This window comes from Diospyros lotus, chromosome 9, assembly GCF_014633365.1.
Source record: "Diospyros lotus cultivar Yz01 chromosome 9, ASM1463336v1, whole genome shotgun sequence".
NCBI lineage: Eukaryota > Viridiplantae > Streptophyta > Magnoliopsida > Ericales > Ebenaceae > Diospyros > Diospyros lotus.
The window spans coordinates 4,907,694-4,924,634 of NC_068346.1; the positions used below are offsets into that span (position 1 = coordinate 4,907,694).

General features: G+C 39.8%; 2 protein-coding genes and 1 long non-coding RNA gene across 9 annotated transcripts in view; 2 read left to right on the top strand and 1 right to left on the bottom strand.

Moving 5' to 3' along the window:
- The first annotated feature begins 1,077 nt into the window (after window positions 1–1,077).
- Window positions 1,078–3,682, top strand: LOC127809637 (uncharacterized). Of its 5 annotated transcripts, none has more exons than XR_008025167.1 (4): window positions 1,078–1,634; window positions 2,045–2,076; window positions 2,615–2,814; window positions 2,923–3,682. XR_008025167.1 is itself a non-coding variant. In XM_052348592.1 (3 exons), exons 1-3 carry the CDS (start codon window positions 1,080–1,082, stop codon window positions 2,721–2,723), a joined length of 696 nt encoding a protein of 231 aa, XP_052204552.1. In that variant the 5' UTR covers window positions 1,078–1,079; the 3' UTR covers window positions 2,724–3,682. The 5 variants fall into 5 exon arrangements, 2 of the variants coding, with proteins under 2 accessions (XP_052204552.1, XP_052204553.1); XR_008025168.1 differs by having other exon boundaries at window positions 3,218–3,682; XR_008025169.1 differs by having other exon boundaries at window positions 3,367–3,682.
- Window positions 3,683–4,388: 706 nt separating this feature from the next.
- Window positions 4,389–16,941, bottom strand: part of LOC127809633 (uncharacterized) — a 127,899-nt gene continuing 115,346 nt past the window's right edge. Inside the window, exons 12-15 of the mRNA XM_052348587.1 lie at window positions 5,753–6,016; window positions 5,578–5,676; window positions 5,334–5,394; window positions 4,389–4,658 (exon numbers count right to left, since the gene is read on the bottom strand). The gene's annotated coding sequence lies outside the window, so the exon portion shown is untranslated. The remainder of the gene's footprint in view (window positions 4,659–5,333; window positions 5,395–5,577; window positions 5,677–5,752; window positions 6,017–16,941) is intronic.
- Window positions 6,267–16,941, top strand: part of LOC127809641 (uncharacterized) — a 33,192-nt gene continuing 22,517 nt past the window's right edge. For all 3 annotated transcript variants that reach the window (XR_008025179.1, XR_008025181.1, XR_008025180.1), the window contains exon 1: window positions 6,267–6,499. This is a non-coding gene — a long non-coding RNA (uncharacterized LOC127809641). The remainder of the gene's footprint in view (window positions 6,500–16,941) is intronic.

A 16,941-nucleotide genomic window follows, 5' to 3' on the forward strand; every position in this document is an offset into this window, starting at 1 on the left:
AGCACACAAACTGCAAGCCGTCGAAAGAGAAATGAAGGCAAAGAAGCCTCACAATCAGATTCTGGAGCATCACAGTCTGAAGGTACATCGTCATTTTGTTTTGATTTAAATGCAGATTTCGAAAGTCAAGAGAAAAATAATGATATTAATGACAAGAATGATTCAATTGAGCGACCCGTTGGGAGGAAAAAAGAAAAAATGAAAAAAAAACAAGGTGATGAGATGATGCAATTTTTTAGATCAATGAAACAAGAAAATCAACAAATTACGGATATGTTTAAAGAAAGTCAGACACGTATGCAAGAAACGCAAGCTCTAATGCAAAAGAATTGTGAAATTCAACTGTTACGAGCTCAAAATGAGTCCAAAAAAATAGAGTTACGAGAACGACGTGAAGAGAATAAAATTTTACAAAGGGATGCAGATTCCATAAAAGATCCAATGGTACGTGATGCTATTCGAAGCGAACAAATGAGAATTTGTGAAAAAAGAGCTCGTGAGCAACAATTTCAAGGAGGAAGCGGATCATCAAATTCATTTGGCCAGTATTTTGGTGGTTATGGAGGAAATAGAGATGATCTTCCCAATTTTTAAATGTACTTTAGAATTAAGAATAGAAAGTATTTTATTTTTAAGCCATGTTGTTGTTGTTGTTTTTATTTTAAGCTTTTTTTTCTATTTTCATCATGTATTTTTAATTTAAGTTAATGGAAATGTTATTACTTTTTATTATATTATTAAATTTTTACATTAAAAATATTTTATTTCTATTAAGTAATTATTAAAATAAAAAAATTCATATACATAAACAAAAATAGTTCATTTTATATTAACATAGTATTTATAAAATATATTAAATATTTTAAAATATATTCAATATTATACTCATTTTATAGATATTAATAAAATATTTCTATCGGTATATATTTTTTGTAATAATTTAATTTATATTTTTAATTATTAATCAAAATATACAAATGTATTAAAAGTGATAAAGGATATAAAAGGAATAACTTATTTTGAAGTTATACAAAGAGGGGTAAAATAGGGAATAAAATAAAAAAGAAAATTTGGTGTTGATGAATAGTATAACACCAAATTTGGTGTTACACTATTCACTCAACACCAAATTTTGTTATGAAAAATTGTGCCAACACCATTTTGGTGCACACGTTGGAGCAGTTTTCAGCGCCAATTTGGAGTTGCGCTGCATTTGCCGCTCCATTGGAGCTGCTCTAAATGGAATTTCCCCCTCCCACTCTCTCTGTCTCTTCACTTTCGCCGTCGACATCCCTCTCTCTGTCTCTTCACCTTTGCCGTCGACGTCCCCATCTCTCTGTCTCTTTCACCTTCGCCGCTATGTCTCCAGCAACCGCCGGGTCCGTCTCTCCTCCGCCGCTGCGTCGCGTTGTCCAACAGCCGCCGGATCCCTATCGCCTCATTCGCTGCGTCGCCTTCTCCAGCAACGACCAACATCTCCGGCGTCCCCAACACTGCCGGCCTCTCATTCGCCTGGTTTGGATCTGACATACATATTCCTCTCTCTCTCTCTCTCGACTTCCCCCCCCACTCTCTCTGTCTCTTTGCAGTGGCCAAGACGGCGACCGAGGAAGCATATCACATCGTCAAAACAGGTTCCGTTTTTCTGTCGTTCTTCGCCTTCGTCTATGTGTCCATCCATGTCTTGACTGCTTTGATATCTGAATTTAGGGACTTTATAGTTAACATCCGAATTAATTAACTTCTTCGAGTGAGCTATATGTGATGGAATATTAATGGGTTTTCCTGATATTGACTGTGCGGGTGGGTTAAACAGATGGAAATGGTGTAATTTACACTCACCTGTATAAACTGTTAGGACTTAGTTGTATGAATCAAATGATGTTTTTAGATGATACTTAGTATGATGCCAAATTTTTCTGTGGCCTTTTGAAGAGTTGATCTAAATTTAATGGCCTGTTGTCAATGTTACTAGTTCGTTATTATATTTTATGTTCATTTGTTGTTATTTATTTAATGCGTTGATGTAACATGGTTTTTGCAGGGGGTATTTCTCAACACAAGCTTGAGAATTCGGTGAGAACTCCTTGCCTTCTACCTCATTTCAACTATAGTTTATTAAGGTTTTCCTATTACTGTCAATGGAAAATTCTCCTTATTTGATTTTGAGCACTATCTGTGTTTGAGTGATGCTCCACTTGATTGAAACTTGTCCTGTATGTACTCTTGTTTGTAATCCACACAAATCTGTAGATTGTTCTGTTTTTGGGTACACCCTGCTTATATGGGCTGTCGACGTTGATTCATTAGTCCACTGAGATGTGAATATCTGGGATCTCATACCTGATTCCTAGTGGTGGACTGTCTAAAAAGCAGGCATATTCTGGATCAAATTGTGTAACTAATGCAATGGCGCTCTTGGAATGCTAACCAGTAGTAAGGAAGATGCTTATGCAACTTATGGCAATGGAACTCTACTTGTTTTCCCATTGTGACATGGTTATTGCTTTATTGGTTATACAAACAACTATTTTCTGGCAATAATAGGGAAAGCCTTATTAGCATTGGCAAGCTTGTTGTTTTGTGATCAGAATGTTACGTGTTTGAGTTGTAGAAATAGCCTTTTCACGACTCTAGTAAAGCAAGCAGTAGGGATGCTCTTCAATAGCAAGGAAGATGCTTTTCCTGCTAATGGAAATATTGCTGCTTTTGGAGGGATTTAGAGGCCAACATTCTTATTTGCCGCTTGCAGCAGTTTTCATACAACTCTTCTAGCAGTAATAACTTGAAAGTTCAAGGAAGGTGCTTATTGGGGTAAGTAACATTCAAATTTGGAACTAGTTAAATGTGAGAACTTATTTAGTGGATGTCGAGCAGCTCTCGTGCGATTGGTAGCATGATTTACCGGAAATGCACTGCCAGGAACTATAGCTGGAGTATATGTAGGAATGGAATATGGCGTGGAGAGAATACGTGGCACCAAGGACTGTTTAATTTCTACAGTTAGCTGTTTAATTTCATACCATCTTGTCGTCCATGTATAAATTAAAAATTCTTTTCAAATTCCTCAAGGACAACTAGCCTCTTGAGTTCATGTTGAACTTTGTAACACGTTTTAATGTTTTGGCTCGTCATTTTGAGTTTGAGCAAGTAATCTTTAATTGACTACGTCCTTGTCTCGTACATTCTTTATCTTTCAAAATTTCATGTGTTGTAGAAGAATGCAATGCTTGTAGGCACCTTGACCGGGGCTTGGTATCTGCTGCCAGCAACAATAACGGAGACAAGATTTCAGATCTAACTCTTATAATGTTTTAAACAGAATGTGATTGTTAGTTGTATCTGACTAACCTTTTATATGCTTAGGTCATCCAACTTCAAGGCGATCAAAGGAAGAACGTCTCAACCTTTCTTATTCAGGCTCGCATTGTGAAGAAGGAATAGATCAAGATTCATGGTTTTTAAGTTGCAGCAGAAACGACAGATCTTCTGTCTCTGTGCAACTGCTGCCGTATCCGAGTATAAACTGCTGTCAACATTATGTGTTCTGAATCTATGTTCAGCAGCAGCTGGTAGTCCTAATGTTGCTTGAACATGTTACTCTTATATATCCGTTCTAAATTCTCTGTTTTCATATGTTCATTTTCAGACGATCACAAGTTAAAGAAAAAATGCTTCATTCTATGTGCCATATAATCTGCAACGATCCTCTCAATGTTATTGGTATGCTGTATGTGAAAGGAAGTGGAATACGTGCGTTTAAGGGTTCAGTATAAGCCATGTAACAATCTTAATAGGATATCTATTGAAATGGTTCTTCCAATCAGAGCACCAATTGGGCATGCATATATGACATTCTCAATGACGCTTCTTGTTTAATTATTATGGTCAATTGGTCATGGAGGCTTAATAGTTCAGTTTTAAGTACTAAATTTAATAGCAATTCCCGTTGGATGTGGCCCGCACGAGATATCGTTTAGGGTTAAATGTTGTTTGTTTTGTTTCAACACATGCTCAGCAACAATCTGCCTTCATCTCACAATTTTATCCTAAAAAAATCCTTGCTGGGAGAGAAACTTTCTATTTGTAAGTCAGGACAACTTTCAAAGTGGTACCAGGTGAGCGTTGGGCACACGAAACACAGAAAAATAGAATTTAAATCCCACCGCAAATGTCGTGTTACATTTACCATGTCTCAAATTTCAGAAATAAAATCTAAAATAATATGACAGATTTCAATTTCAGAAATTTTAAAAACGTAACAAGACTTCAAAAATCAAATCTAAAAGAACAAACACATACCATGCCCCAAATTTCAGAAATTCTCAAGATAACAAGTATCTTTAGCCAGAGGGTATCCATGAATTATAATCTAATAAATTCTAAACTTACAACAAAATCACCACCATTGGATATAACTAAAATGTGTTACAGATGTGCTCATCAATATAAACTGAAACATCCAAATCCCTTTCTAAAAGGTTCTCATAGCTTTTGAAATGTATCATTTACAAATTACAAACCAAACTGAACAAAACCAACGGCATCAACATCATGGGTATGCTGCGAAAAAGTGATTCATCAGTTTGCTGGTGCCATAACCTTTTACTTGCTCATTTGATGTAATTGCACAAAAAGCTATCTCCCGGAACTTTTGGCTAGGCAATAAAAAACAATAAAGAGAAAGGTATTTTATATTAGTCAATGGACAAAATTAGCATACTGGAATCATTATTAATTCACCTAAAAAAACAATAAAGAGAAAGGTATTCTGTAATCAACCAAACCAAATGGTTAATACATGAATATAAATTTACATGTAGCACGTTTAATTTAACTTTGAATTGTAAGGGCTATCTAGCTAGCAAGGGAATGTCCAATATTCTAAGTTGTCTTTCACAGGATTCAACTCAATAAATATAACTCCCGGTTAAACACACTGATCTATGCCCAGTAAGAGGGGGACTAATTACATGAATAATCAAACAAATGGAACTTGTTTGGGAGAGGGCATGACCAATCATCATTTTTCCCTGATGTCAATAACAGTAACTACTAATTATAAAAACTAAATCCGTATTGAGTATATTGCAGTACAAAAACATGGGTTCGTGCTACAGCAACCAATAATTAGAAAACGAAACCATTTTTCCCTGATGCCAATAATAGTAATTAAAAGAATAAGCTTCCTAAACCATAGGGAACAAAAAACAGATAGAAGTAACTAAAAGAACTACCAAACCATTTTGATAACAATATTCCATTTCATATTCACGCAAAATGTAACTAAAAGAACTAAAGAAGGACAAAGAGCACAAGGAGAGGATCCGGACCTGTTGCCAGACATATGCAAATGTTGGAAAAACTCTTTCTGGGCTCTTCATATTCAGGCAGCTGCAATGTTGCAATACATGAAAAAATAGTTAGAGAATATTTATTCTAGCAAGTACTTAAAAAAATTGAATTTCATGAAAGAAATTATATTGTGCGTGAGAGAGCTGACTATACTACAGGAAGGAATACTAACAGCCGAATGAACTGAGAGAGAGAGGGGGGGGGGGGGTTACTCCTACTTACAGTGGGAATGACCGACGGTGAGGGGAGAGGGAACGACCGGTCGCGGCTAGATCTTCTCAAATACTAATTGATAGAGGAGCGAGCTAACGACGACCAAATCTGGCAAAAACAATATCGCAGTGAAGATCTATCCGAAAATGGGTCCGTCTGAGAAAGAGAAAGATAGGGCGCGCACCTTGTAGATGCCGTTGGCAACGGTGGAGCGGCGTCTCAGCTTGGTTTTTGGGCACACGGAGAGAGAGAGAATGAGGATGAAGATGAAGGCGTGGGCGAGAGAGAGAGAGAGAGAGAGAGAGAGAGAGAGAGCACCTTGCAGATGCCGGCGACAATGAGGGAGCAGCGTCTTAGATTGGTTTTCGCGTTCACAGAGAACCCAACGAGGGATTTTTGGGTACACAGAGAGAGAATAGAGAGAATGGGGATGAAAATGAAATTCAAACTGCATCCAATTTTGCCAATGTTAACAGGGGTATACTTGTAATTATCTTGAGGGATATGTGTGTAATTTTATATCAGATTGTCAACAAACTTGTCGGCCAAATTGGCCGTGTTGCATTATCCATTATAATAATAAATGATGTTAAGAAATATAGAAATATTGTTATAACCATTAGTTACTAAATCTTGAAAACATTTTATTTAAATGAAATAAATCCTAACAAAAGACAACATTTACTTTTCTGGGTAAACACACTAATTTGGAGGCAATAATGAAGGGATGCGACGCAAAGCTCAAATATTGGAAGTGGCCATTTGGGATTCTTCATGACTAGTTTGATTTCTCATTCTTCAGAAGATCATTCATTCAAGGGAGGCTCTGGCCTTGCCCTTCTTAACTTCATTATGTCGAAGAGCTCGCAGAATGTAGTGATGCTCTCCTCAAGTTCGCCCTCGTTCAAGTAAAATACAAACAAACAGACAGGTAAGAGGGAAAATTTCAGCATACTGGAAATAGTTTCTGAAGTGAATATTTGACCATGAACCTAAGCTATTGGAAAATATGTTTTCTAACCTGCTATTCAGTGAAAAAGAAAGCTGCTACAAGTTGTCAAGGGCGCCCTTTGCTTCCACCAAAAGGTTTCGATCAACCTTAGAAGCAGCATTAGGGCATGACCCCATAACAGCATTTAGTAGTCGAAGAGTTTTCTCCACTTTCACATGGACATGAAATCAAGAAAACAAAGGTTTACATTTCAAGTATTTCGCAATTCCTACATTAGCATTTGATAGTTTATGAAGCAATGGGACTTTACCTCTTAAGTTTTGCTAGATGATATAAAGCTCGATATCCTATATTCGTTCTCAAAATCAAAAGCATCAAACAATTCCCAAAAGATACCATAAATATGGTTTGAGAATGTATCGGCAGAGCTGTTCTCAACAATACCACCGGATGCTTCACTAATTTGTCCATCCTTGGGAAATAATTCTCATAGTATATCTTCCCTGCATTTGTTTTCTTTCAGGTTTATGAAAATGGCGCTAGAGTAAGAATAACTTGAAAATCGCCTCCAAAGCACACTAAAACCATAGGATTCCCATTTTGTCAAAGTGCATATGCAAGTGCATCAATGAAGAAGCAACCCTTCCTATGAAGGGCTTCATAAAATTCCCCTGGTAATTGTGGGCTAACGTCCTTGCTATTCAGAAGAGTAACTAGGTTATCAAAATGCTTCACAGAGTTATCACAGTGTAAGGATAACAGAACAATCAATCTTAAAATAAAGAGTGGATAGTAGTCATCCAAAGTTGTCGTAGTCGTTGACTTGATCCAATCAATTGTATCATTCTTCTTGATATGCAGGTCTAGAACAAGATTTTCTATGAAATTGTAGATATCTCCTTTTCACTTTGTGTTTTCATATCATTTACTGAAGTTGCATCTGGGGTTGATGGACCAATCCTTGAAAATAAGCCATTCAATGAGTGATGCTTTGGTGGTGAAGAAGTGTCCTTGGAAGTAGGACACCATGACCAAAAGGCGCTCAAGTGTATATAGGAAACAAATGGGTGAAACATAATCTTGCACTGACTTTCAGTCAGTAAAATAAAAATATCTAACAGTTTCATGGAACATGCAAACTCGGAGTACTTCACTTAAATCTGCATCATAATGTCCTGGTACTATATGGCTAACAAGTTCCTCAATGAATATCATCCATAATGAATCCTTGTCAAGGAATGCCAAAATCTTTCCCATACAAATCGCTATTTGGCTTACCAGTCCCAATAATTAACATTGCCACCCTCCCTATTTGGCCAAATGTCAAGTTACTATTCGAGCTGATATTTCTGAAACTAACATCCTTCATCAGATTCATTGACAAGGTTGTGCCACTCAGAACAATCATATTCTCTAATAATGATTTTCTCCAATCAAGAGAAAATACATGGCTAACAAAGTTCAGCACAGGTAATGTAAAGTACTTCTGGACAAGTGAATTATTATACTTTTCATGTTGAAACTTGTATTCACAAAGAAATTGTGCAACCTCAAGCATATAGAGAAGGATGAAACACAGGGAATGAATTTGTGACCATATAAACAGCATTGAGAGTTTCCAACACCTTCGAACTGACAGAAAATAGTTCTAAACTCCAATAACTCAAGGTAGCACAGACACACTGTTAAGCACCAATATAAACCATTTACCTTTCATCTCAAGAAATTTGAAAATACCTTGTCACGCGTCACCAGCTCTAATGCCATATATTTTACTGCCGATTTAATTTTCTTGCATTAGCTATATTACTGTAACTTTTATTTCAGTATTTCTTTATTAGTAGAGTGAACAAATAGAATATTCTATGCATGTGGCCAGCTAGCTGTTTATTGCAACGGCCGGGCTGGGAATCTGCCCTTGGGCAGCCTACATATAGTCAGTTATCTGGCTATGGATGGTATGAAAAGAGAAGTCACTGAATTCTACTTCTTCCTATCGTTCTTCTCTCTCTCTCTCTTTCTTCCTCTCAAAATCGTTTCTGCAACTGCTCTGTGTGAGCAACACCTATTCCAATCCTAACCGGGTTGGAAATCATGCCATTGCCATGCTTGGGTCGTGACCACTTGGTATCAGAGCTCTGATTCTCGGCTGAGAACATTGAACCAATGGCGGACGGGACCGGGATGAAGGGATTGGAGACGCAGCTGCAGCAAGTCAGCTCGTTATTGGTCGATTTCCACAACCGAGTCGGTCAGTTGGAGTTGGGAGCTACGAGGGAGCACGGAGCAATCGTAGCGTTGGACTGTAAGGTCGAGAACTCTATGGAAGGAATGGAACGTAGGCTGGATGGTTCCATTGCGAGAGTGCGGGAGGAGTTGGGAGCCCAAATGCAACGATTTATGTTGATGTTCACCAGGCAGCATGCAGTAAGGCTCTCACTTGACTTTCCTCCTAGGGGAAGAACTGAACCCATTCTAGGGGACCATATAATGAACCAAGGAAGCGACCATCGGGAAAATAAGATTGAACCAGAAGAGGAAATGGAAGGATCTGTGAGGAGAAGGAGAGATGACCAAGTTAATCACTAACCACCTGGATTTCCTATGCCTCGAATGGAGATACCAACCTTCGAGGGAGCCAATCCCCGATAGTAGGTCAGGAGGTGTGAGAGAGTGTTTGAATGGCATAATATACCTGAGAGACAGAGGATAACTTTGGCGTCGGCCTACTTTAACGAGGTGGTGGATGCATGGTATCAAGGATGTGTGGGAATGGGAAGGATTCACACTTGGGAAGAATTTGCAGAAAAATTGAATGAACGCTTCGGGGAAAGAAGCATGGTGGACGTGGTCGAAGAGTTTAATAAGCTGAAGCAGGTTGGGAGTGTCGAATCCTACCAAAAACGGTTTGAGGAGCTTAAGTCACTTATGATCCACCATAATCCTCACTTGTCTGAAGCTTATTTTGTGTCTAGTTATTTAAGTGGGTTGAATGATGAATTGAGACCTATGGTAAAAGTATTGAAGCCTAGAATGGTCGAGCAGGCGTCAGAAAGCGCGTGGCTACAGGAGATAGTGGTTGAAGCTCTAGTGAAGAAGCAGAAGCAGCAACAAAAGAGCATGGGATTGTGGTCGTTTCCTCTAGGGAGTAGGAACCCTACTAGGGAGGCAACCAAGGAGAATGTTGGGACAAGGAATGTGGCTGGAGGAGGCTTCCCATCCTATGGTGGCCGATTGGGAGATCAAAGGAGACTGTTGGGTTTGTGCTATAGGTTTGGGGACAAGTATTTCCCTGGACACCGATGTAAGAGACAAATTTTGCTGTTAGAAGGCGATGAGAAAAGGGTGCACGAAGGTGAAGAAGAAGCTGCTGAAGAAGAGTGTGAAGGGGAGCACGATGGAGAGATCTCCATACATGCACTCAATAGAGTCCCTAACAATAAAATAATTAAGGTTGAAGGGAAAGTGAAGGACTGCAGCCTAATGATCTTGATTGATAGTGGAAGCACTCACAACTTCCTTGATGAAGGAATGGCAGGGAAGCTTAAGTGCAAGTTGGCCAGTACACTACCATTGAGTGTAACCGTGGCCAACTGAAGCAGGGTAATAAGCAAGTCAACATGCCAAGGATTCTGCTGGGAGATGCAGGGAGAACCATTCGAGGCAGACTCGAGACTGTTGGGCTTAGGGGTTGTGATATCGTTTTGGGCGTAGATTGGATGAAAGAAGTTAGTCCTATTAGTTTTGATTTTAATAGGATGGAAGTCTCATTTGAGAAAGGGGGGGAGAAGATTGACTCTGTCTGGAGGAAGGGAAGCCGAAGTATTCAAGATGATAACTGGAAAAAGGCTCCAAAAGGTATTTAAGAACAAGTGGGGGCGGTTAACGCAATTGTTTTCAATTGTGTCAATGGAGGAGGCGTTGGGTAGTGCTAGGCCAGGAGAGGCTTATTTCAACATCAAGACTCCGGACACCCCTGCGGAACAGGTACAAAACACTGCCTTACTTGATAAATTGTTGATTGAGTTTAATGATCTATTCCAAGAACCAGAAGGACTACCCCCGAACTGAGAGTTTGACCATGTTATTCATCTTAAACCCAACTCGGAGCTTGTTAATGTGCGATCCTACAGATACCCACCCATTCAGAAATCTGTTATAGAAACTATGGTTAGGGAAATGTTGCAACAGTCCATTATTAAACCCAGCCATAGCCCCTTTGCTTCTCCGGTTGTATTGGTGAGGAAAAAGGATGGTTCATGGCGCTTTTGTGTGGATTACCGCCAACTTAACGTCATAACTATCAAAGACAAATTCCCTATACCTTTGGTGGAAGATCTCTTGGGTGAACTAAATCAAGTCAAATTCTTTTCTAAACTTGATTTTCCATCGGGTTATCATCAAATTAGGATGAAACCCGAAGACACCCCTAAAACAGCCTTTAGAACCCATCATGGGCATTTCGAGTTTTTAGTGATGCCATTTGGGCTCACTAATGCCCCTGCCACCTTTCAACCACTAATGAACCGAATCTTTGAGCCTTACCTAAGAAAGTTTATATTAGTTTTCTTCGATGACATACTTATCTATAGCCCCTCTTTTGAAACTCACCTAAAACACCTGAAAACCACCTTTGAGATCCTTAAATCCAATTAACTCTATATCAAGAGGTCTAAATGTGCTTTTAATCAAAGCCAAGTGGAGTACTTGGAGCATGTGATATCAGAAAATGGAGGTAGTACCGACCAAAGCAAGATTGAGGCAATGTTGAATTGGCTAAAACCCAAATCAGTCCGAACTTTAAGGGGATTCTTGGGCCTCACAGGTTACTACCGCAGATTTGTCAAAGGATATGGGGTCATTAGCAAGCCATTAACTGGACTCTTGAAGAAGGAAGGGTTTAAGTGGGGTGAAGAAGCTGACATGGCCTTTGAAAGGGTAAAGGAGGCGGTAAGTAGAGTACCCACTTTGGGGCTACCTAATTTTGACAAACCTTTTGTATTGGAGACATATGCTTGTGCAACCGGCATTGGGGCAGTGTTGATGCAAGAAGGGAGATTCCTGGCCTTTCTTAGCCGTGCACTAGGACCAAGGCATGTGGGGTTAAGCATATATGAGAAGGAGTTCCTGGCTGTGTTAATGGCCGTTGATAAATGGCGGCATTATTTTGAAGGAGGGAGGTTTATAATTAAAACCGACCATGAAAGTTTAAAGTTTTTATTACAATTGAAATTGCACACTCAGCTGTAAAAGAAGGGGATGTCCAAGCTTATAGGGTTGGACTATGTGATCCAATACTAAAAAGGGAAAGAAAATGTGGCTGCCAATGCTTTGTCCAGGTGTCATGAGGTTGGGGAAGTGGCCCTTATAACTACGGTAGTCCCTGAGTGTGTAAGGAAATTATTGACAGCTACGAAGGGAATGCAAGGATTAAACAGATACTGGAAAGAGTTGCTACGGGCAGCAAGGAGGGGATGGATATAGCTTAGGTGGAGGAGTGTTGAGAGACTATGGAAGGATAGTGGTTGGGGATGATGATGTCCTCAAGGAGAGGATACTACGATCCCTTCATGAGTCAGCCTTAGGAGGGCATTCTGGAGTGCAGAACACCTACTTAAGGGTAAAACAATTGTTTTATTGGCAAGGTCTTAAAGCAGAGGTGAAGAAATTTGTCATGGCCTGTGAGGTGTGCAAGCGGTGCAAGAGTGAGACGGTAGCTTATCTTGGGCTTCTACAACCCTTACCGATTCTGGACCACGCTTGGGAAAGCATCTCTATGGACTTCATTGAAGGGCTGTCGAAGTCCGAGGGAAGGGATAACATCTTGGTAGTGGTTGACAGGCTCACAAAGTTCGCATACTTCATAGGGCTAACACATCCTTTTACAGCCCAAGATGTGGCTCGGGTCTTCTTGGATCAGGTGGTTAAGGTTCATGGGGTCCCAAAGACTATTATTTCCGACCGAGACAAGGTGTTTACCAGTATTCTATGGCAAGAGTTCATGAAGGTCTTGGGAATGAGGTTGAACATGTCCACAGCTTATCACCCTCAATCGGATGGCCAAATCGAGATGGTGAATCAAAGCTTGGAATCTTATCTAAGATGCATGAGTTTTCTACATCCTAAAGAGTGGCATAAGTGGTTGCCAATGGCACAATGGTGGTCTAATTCTAAATGTCACCATTCATTACTCAAAATGTCACCATTCGAGGCTCTTTTTGGGTACCTATCTCCCTTAATACCGACTGTGGGAAATTACTCAACAGTGGCTAAAGTGGAAGATTATTTGCAGCAAAGGAAAAGGGTATTGCAGCAGATAAAAAGGGAGTTGGCATCCGCTCAAAATAGGATGAAACAAATATCTGACCGTAGAAGGAGTGATCGAGAGTTCGAAGTAGGTGAGGAAGTCTTCCTAAGGCTAGGATATCCTCATCTTAAATCCATTTCGTCCGGGCCTGTATCGAAGCTTAGCCCAAAGTATTTTAGGCCATTCCCTATAATTGCCAAGGTTGGCCAAGTGGCTTATCGATTGAAACTCCCAGAGGAGTCTCGCATCCACCTTGTCTTCTATATTTCGCTATTGAAGAAGTCAGCCGGATCACAGTTGGTGAGTCCTATGCTGCCACAACTACCTAAAGAAGCTAGGAGAATAGTTGAGCCAGAGGTGATATTGGATCGCCGAGTCATCTACAGGCAGGGGGCACCTATCATATAAGTGTTGGTTAAATGGCAGGGCGTAGGAAAGGAAGAGAGCACATGGGAATACCTACCACAGCTGCTGTAGCAGTTTCCCAGATCTGCTAGCCTCCTCAGCCTTCCTTGAGGACAAGAAAGGGCTAACGGGGGGGGGGGGGGGGAATTGTCACGCGTCACTAGCTCTAATGCCATATATTTTATTGCCGATTTAATTTTCTTGCATTTGCTATATTACTGTAACTTTTATTTCAGTATTTCTTTATTAGTAGAGTGGACAAATAGAATATTCTATGCATGTGGCCAGCTGGCTGTTTGTTGCAACGGTCGGGCTGGGAATCTGCCCTTGGACAGCCTACATATAGTCAGTTATCTGGCTATGGATGGTATGAAATGAGAAGTCATTGAATTCTACTTCTTCCTATCGTTCTTCTCTCTCTCTCTCTCTCTTTCTTCCTCTCAAAATCGTTTCTGCGACTGCTCTGTGTGAGCAGCACCTATTCCAATCCTATTCGGGTTGGAAATCACGCCATTGCCACGCTTGGGTCGTGACATACCTTTACTCTTGTAGGGATCAGATTCCATCAGAAGATAAGTTGCACTACGGGAACCATGCTGCTTCCCCACACCCAAGTAATTCAATCAAAATTCCTCATAACTACGGTAGTAACCATGACCTTATCATTTAACTTTTTTGAGATAGTTGTAGGATTTGATACGAACAATGTAAATGGAAGATGAAAATATTATTTCTCCTCAAGGATTACATGACTAGACCCTTCTCTTATAGGGCTGGGAAATCTATACATTTAGGAATATGCCAAAAGTAAACATATTATACAATCAAAAATATTTACAAGATATAATAGAATCTTTCCAAAAAATAAGGGTATGATCAAATCCTGCAAGATATGGAAACTTTCTAGACTTAGGAAGATTTGTAGGATTGCATAGTACTTGATTATTTAACACTCCCCCTCAAGATGACTTGTGAATAACTTCCATGCCTATCTTTGCAATATCCCTAGGAAACTTGTGATGTTTAGGGCTTTAGTGATGCGGTCACTAATATTCAAGACCCGACCTAAATTGAAACAGTAATTGGCCGGAACAGTAACGCTACAGTAGAACTCCATAAGTTTTTTAGGATTTTTACTTCTATTCTACTTCATATGTTTTAGGATTTTAATTCTATTTCATATTTGATTAGGATTTTATTTTTATTAGGATTATAATTAGATTTTGTTTACAAATATTAGATGGATTTAGATTAGGCAAACACTATAAATATGCCTAGAACTTAGAGTTTGTAATCAGTTTTTTTCAATACAAATTTCGACAACCTATTTGAGTTTTCTTAATAAAACAGTCTTGTTTTTGCGTTTTTTTGAAAACCAAGCCTTGGCCATTGAAGTTTGTTCTTTTAAAGATTTATTTTTGGTGTGTTTTTTTACACATGCGCTACACGTTGCATCATTTAGTAAAGACACCCACAAGCTGATTCTTGGATTGAATAAAAGGGATGCATAGTGTCATGTACCATGGGGATATAAGGGTAGTATTGCAATTAAATGTAATAGAGGGACTAAATGAATAAGAAGGGAATCTAGGCGGAGTTAGTTAGCTGCTGTAAGGAATGATACAAAATTTGTTGTTGCTGTGGCAGCTTGTACATTCCCCATAGGTGTAATCAGTTACAATACGTGAGAAGAGAATCCTAGCTATATATGGATACTTTCTCTCTCCCTCTCGGATTATTGAGAAATATTACCACTCAGTCTATTGAATTCTCTCTCATTTCTCTCTAATTTCCCTCCCCCAATTCTCTAAGTCCTTAGTCAGATCTTTGGGACCTGATAATCTGGTATTAGAGCATCATTCTTGGGTGTCGATTGATACTCATAAGAATTATAACCATGGCCAACAAGACAAGAATGAAGCAAATGGAGTCTTAGCTATAACAAGTGACGACAACAATAGTGGAGGTGCAAAATTGAGTGGGAACGCTCGAACTCTCTATTGGAGCGGGAGTCGATTCCAGAATTGACCAAGCAATGGAACGTTGGAGGCTGGAGAGTCGCGAGCAAAGCACTCTACTTCGGCAACAGATGATGGAACAAATGCAAATGATTGCGCGAATGTTCACCCATCAACAACCGTTAAGGCTCTCTCATGAGTTTCCTTCGAAAGAAAGAACAAAGCCCATTTTTCCCAGAGTGGGGGTAGAACCTCGGCCTTAACGTTGGAGTTTGAGTTTGATACGCACATGGTGGGGGAGAATGTAAGGGAAAGGAGGTTGGGAGCTTCAGCTAATCAACACCACCCGGACTACCCCACGTCAAAGCTCAAGATTCCATTGTTTGAAGGAGAGAACCCAAGGTGGTGGACGAGAAGATGTGAACGAGTATTCTCCCTATATCAAATTCCAGAACAGCAGAAGGTCACCATGGCTTCTGCCTAGCTGAATGATATGGGAGATGCTTGGTATCAAGGGTGGCTCGTGGTTAAGGAGGGAAGCCTCTAGGGTGTGTTTGTAGAAGATCTGTGTGTAAGGTTTGGAGATAAAAGCATGAGGGACATAATTGAAGAATTTAACAAACTCAAACAAGAGGGGACGGTCTAGGTCTATCAGCAGAAATTCAAGGAGTTGAGGTCGTTGATGATGGTGTATAACCCTCAGTTATTCGAGGAGTACTACGTTTCGAGCTTCATTAGTGGCCTAGGGGATAAGGTGAGACCTATGGTGAAGATGATGCATGTAACACCTGAGAAATTTTAAAGAGCTTAAGCATAATTCCCATTACGTCATAAGTGAAATTTTTAGAGGATTTGAGGTTATAGTGTAATTTTGCACAGTTAAGAATGACCGAATCAACTGTAGGGAGTACCCTAAAGCTTAAATGTCTAAGGAAATAGGAATTCATTTGACACGCGTCTTGAGACATAATTTTTAGCGTCGAAAGAAATTGGATCAGAAACCATTTTCGGTATAGCTTCGGATCAGGCTGAAAAATCGAATTGTCATAGGAGATTTCCAAGAAGGCAACAAAGACTTGAGGAGACTTCTAATTGTTGTGTAGAACTACCCTTGAGTGATTTTGGGTTGAAACGGGAGGGTTTGCGGTCAAAACATAAATTCGGGCCTAAGTATAATTTCTTAATTTTACTTGAGGGAGGTCAAAAGGACGATTTTTCGGAATCTTTGGGGATGAAATGAAGATTTTAGAACTTAAGGGTCTCAATGGAAATAATAGAAAATTTAGGGGCTAATGAAAGGGGGAAAAGGGTAAAAAGTCAAAAATTAGAGGGGTAAAAGTGCAATAAACCAAAAGAAAAAGTTGCCATGGCCAACCAGCCTCTGTCGTTCGCCGACCACGACCATCCAACCATTGGGATCTCGAGAGGAAAGGTCGGGGAAGCTCAAGGACCCAAGCTAGATTGTCCACGAGCACGAGGGTGGCTGGATTTCAAGTTTCTGATCGTGTCTTGGTCGGAATGTTGAGACCCGACCCTGTAAATGGGTTTTTGAGGTTGGATGTCGCTGCTTTTGGGTCATCCAATGGAAGGTTGAGGCGATTAAGAGCTTGGTTCAAGCAGCTATGGGTGTTTCGAGGCTCAATTTTGGCTATAAATAGTCAGGTTTGGCCGAGGATTCAAAGAAGAAATCGGGAGAAATTGGTCGTGTTTTAGCTTGAATCAGGCATCAAGGATAGAGACTTGGAGGTAGT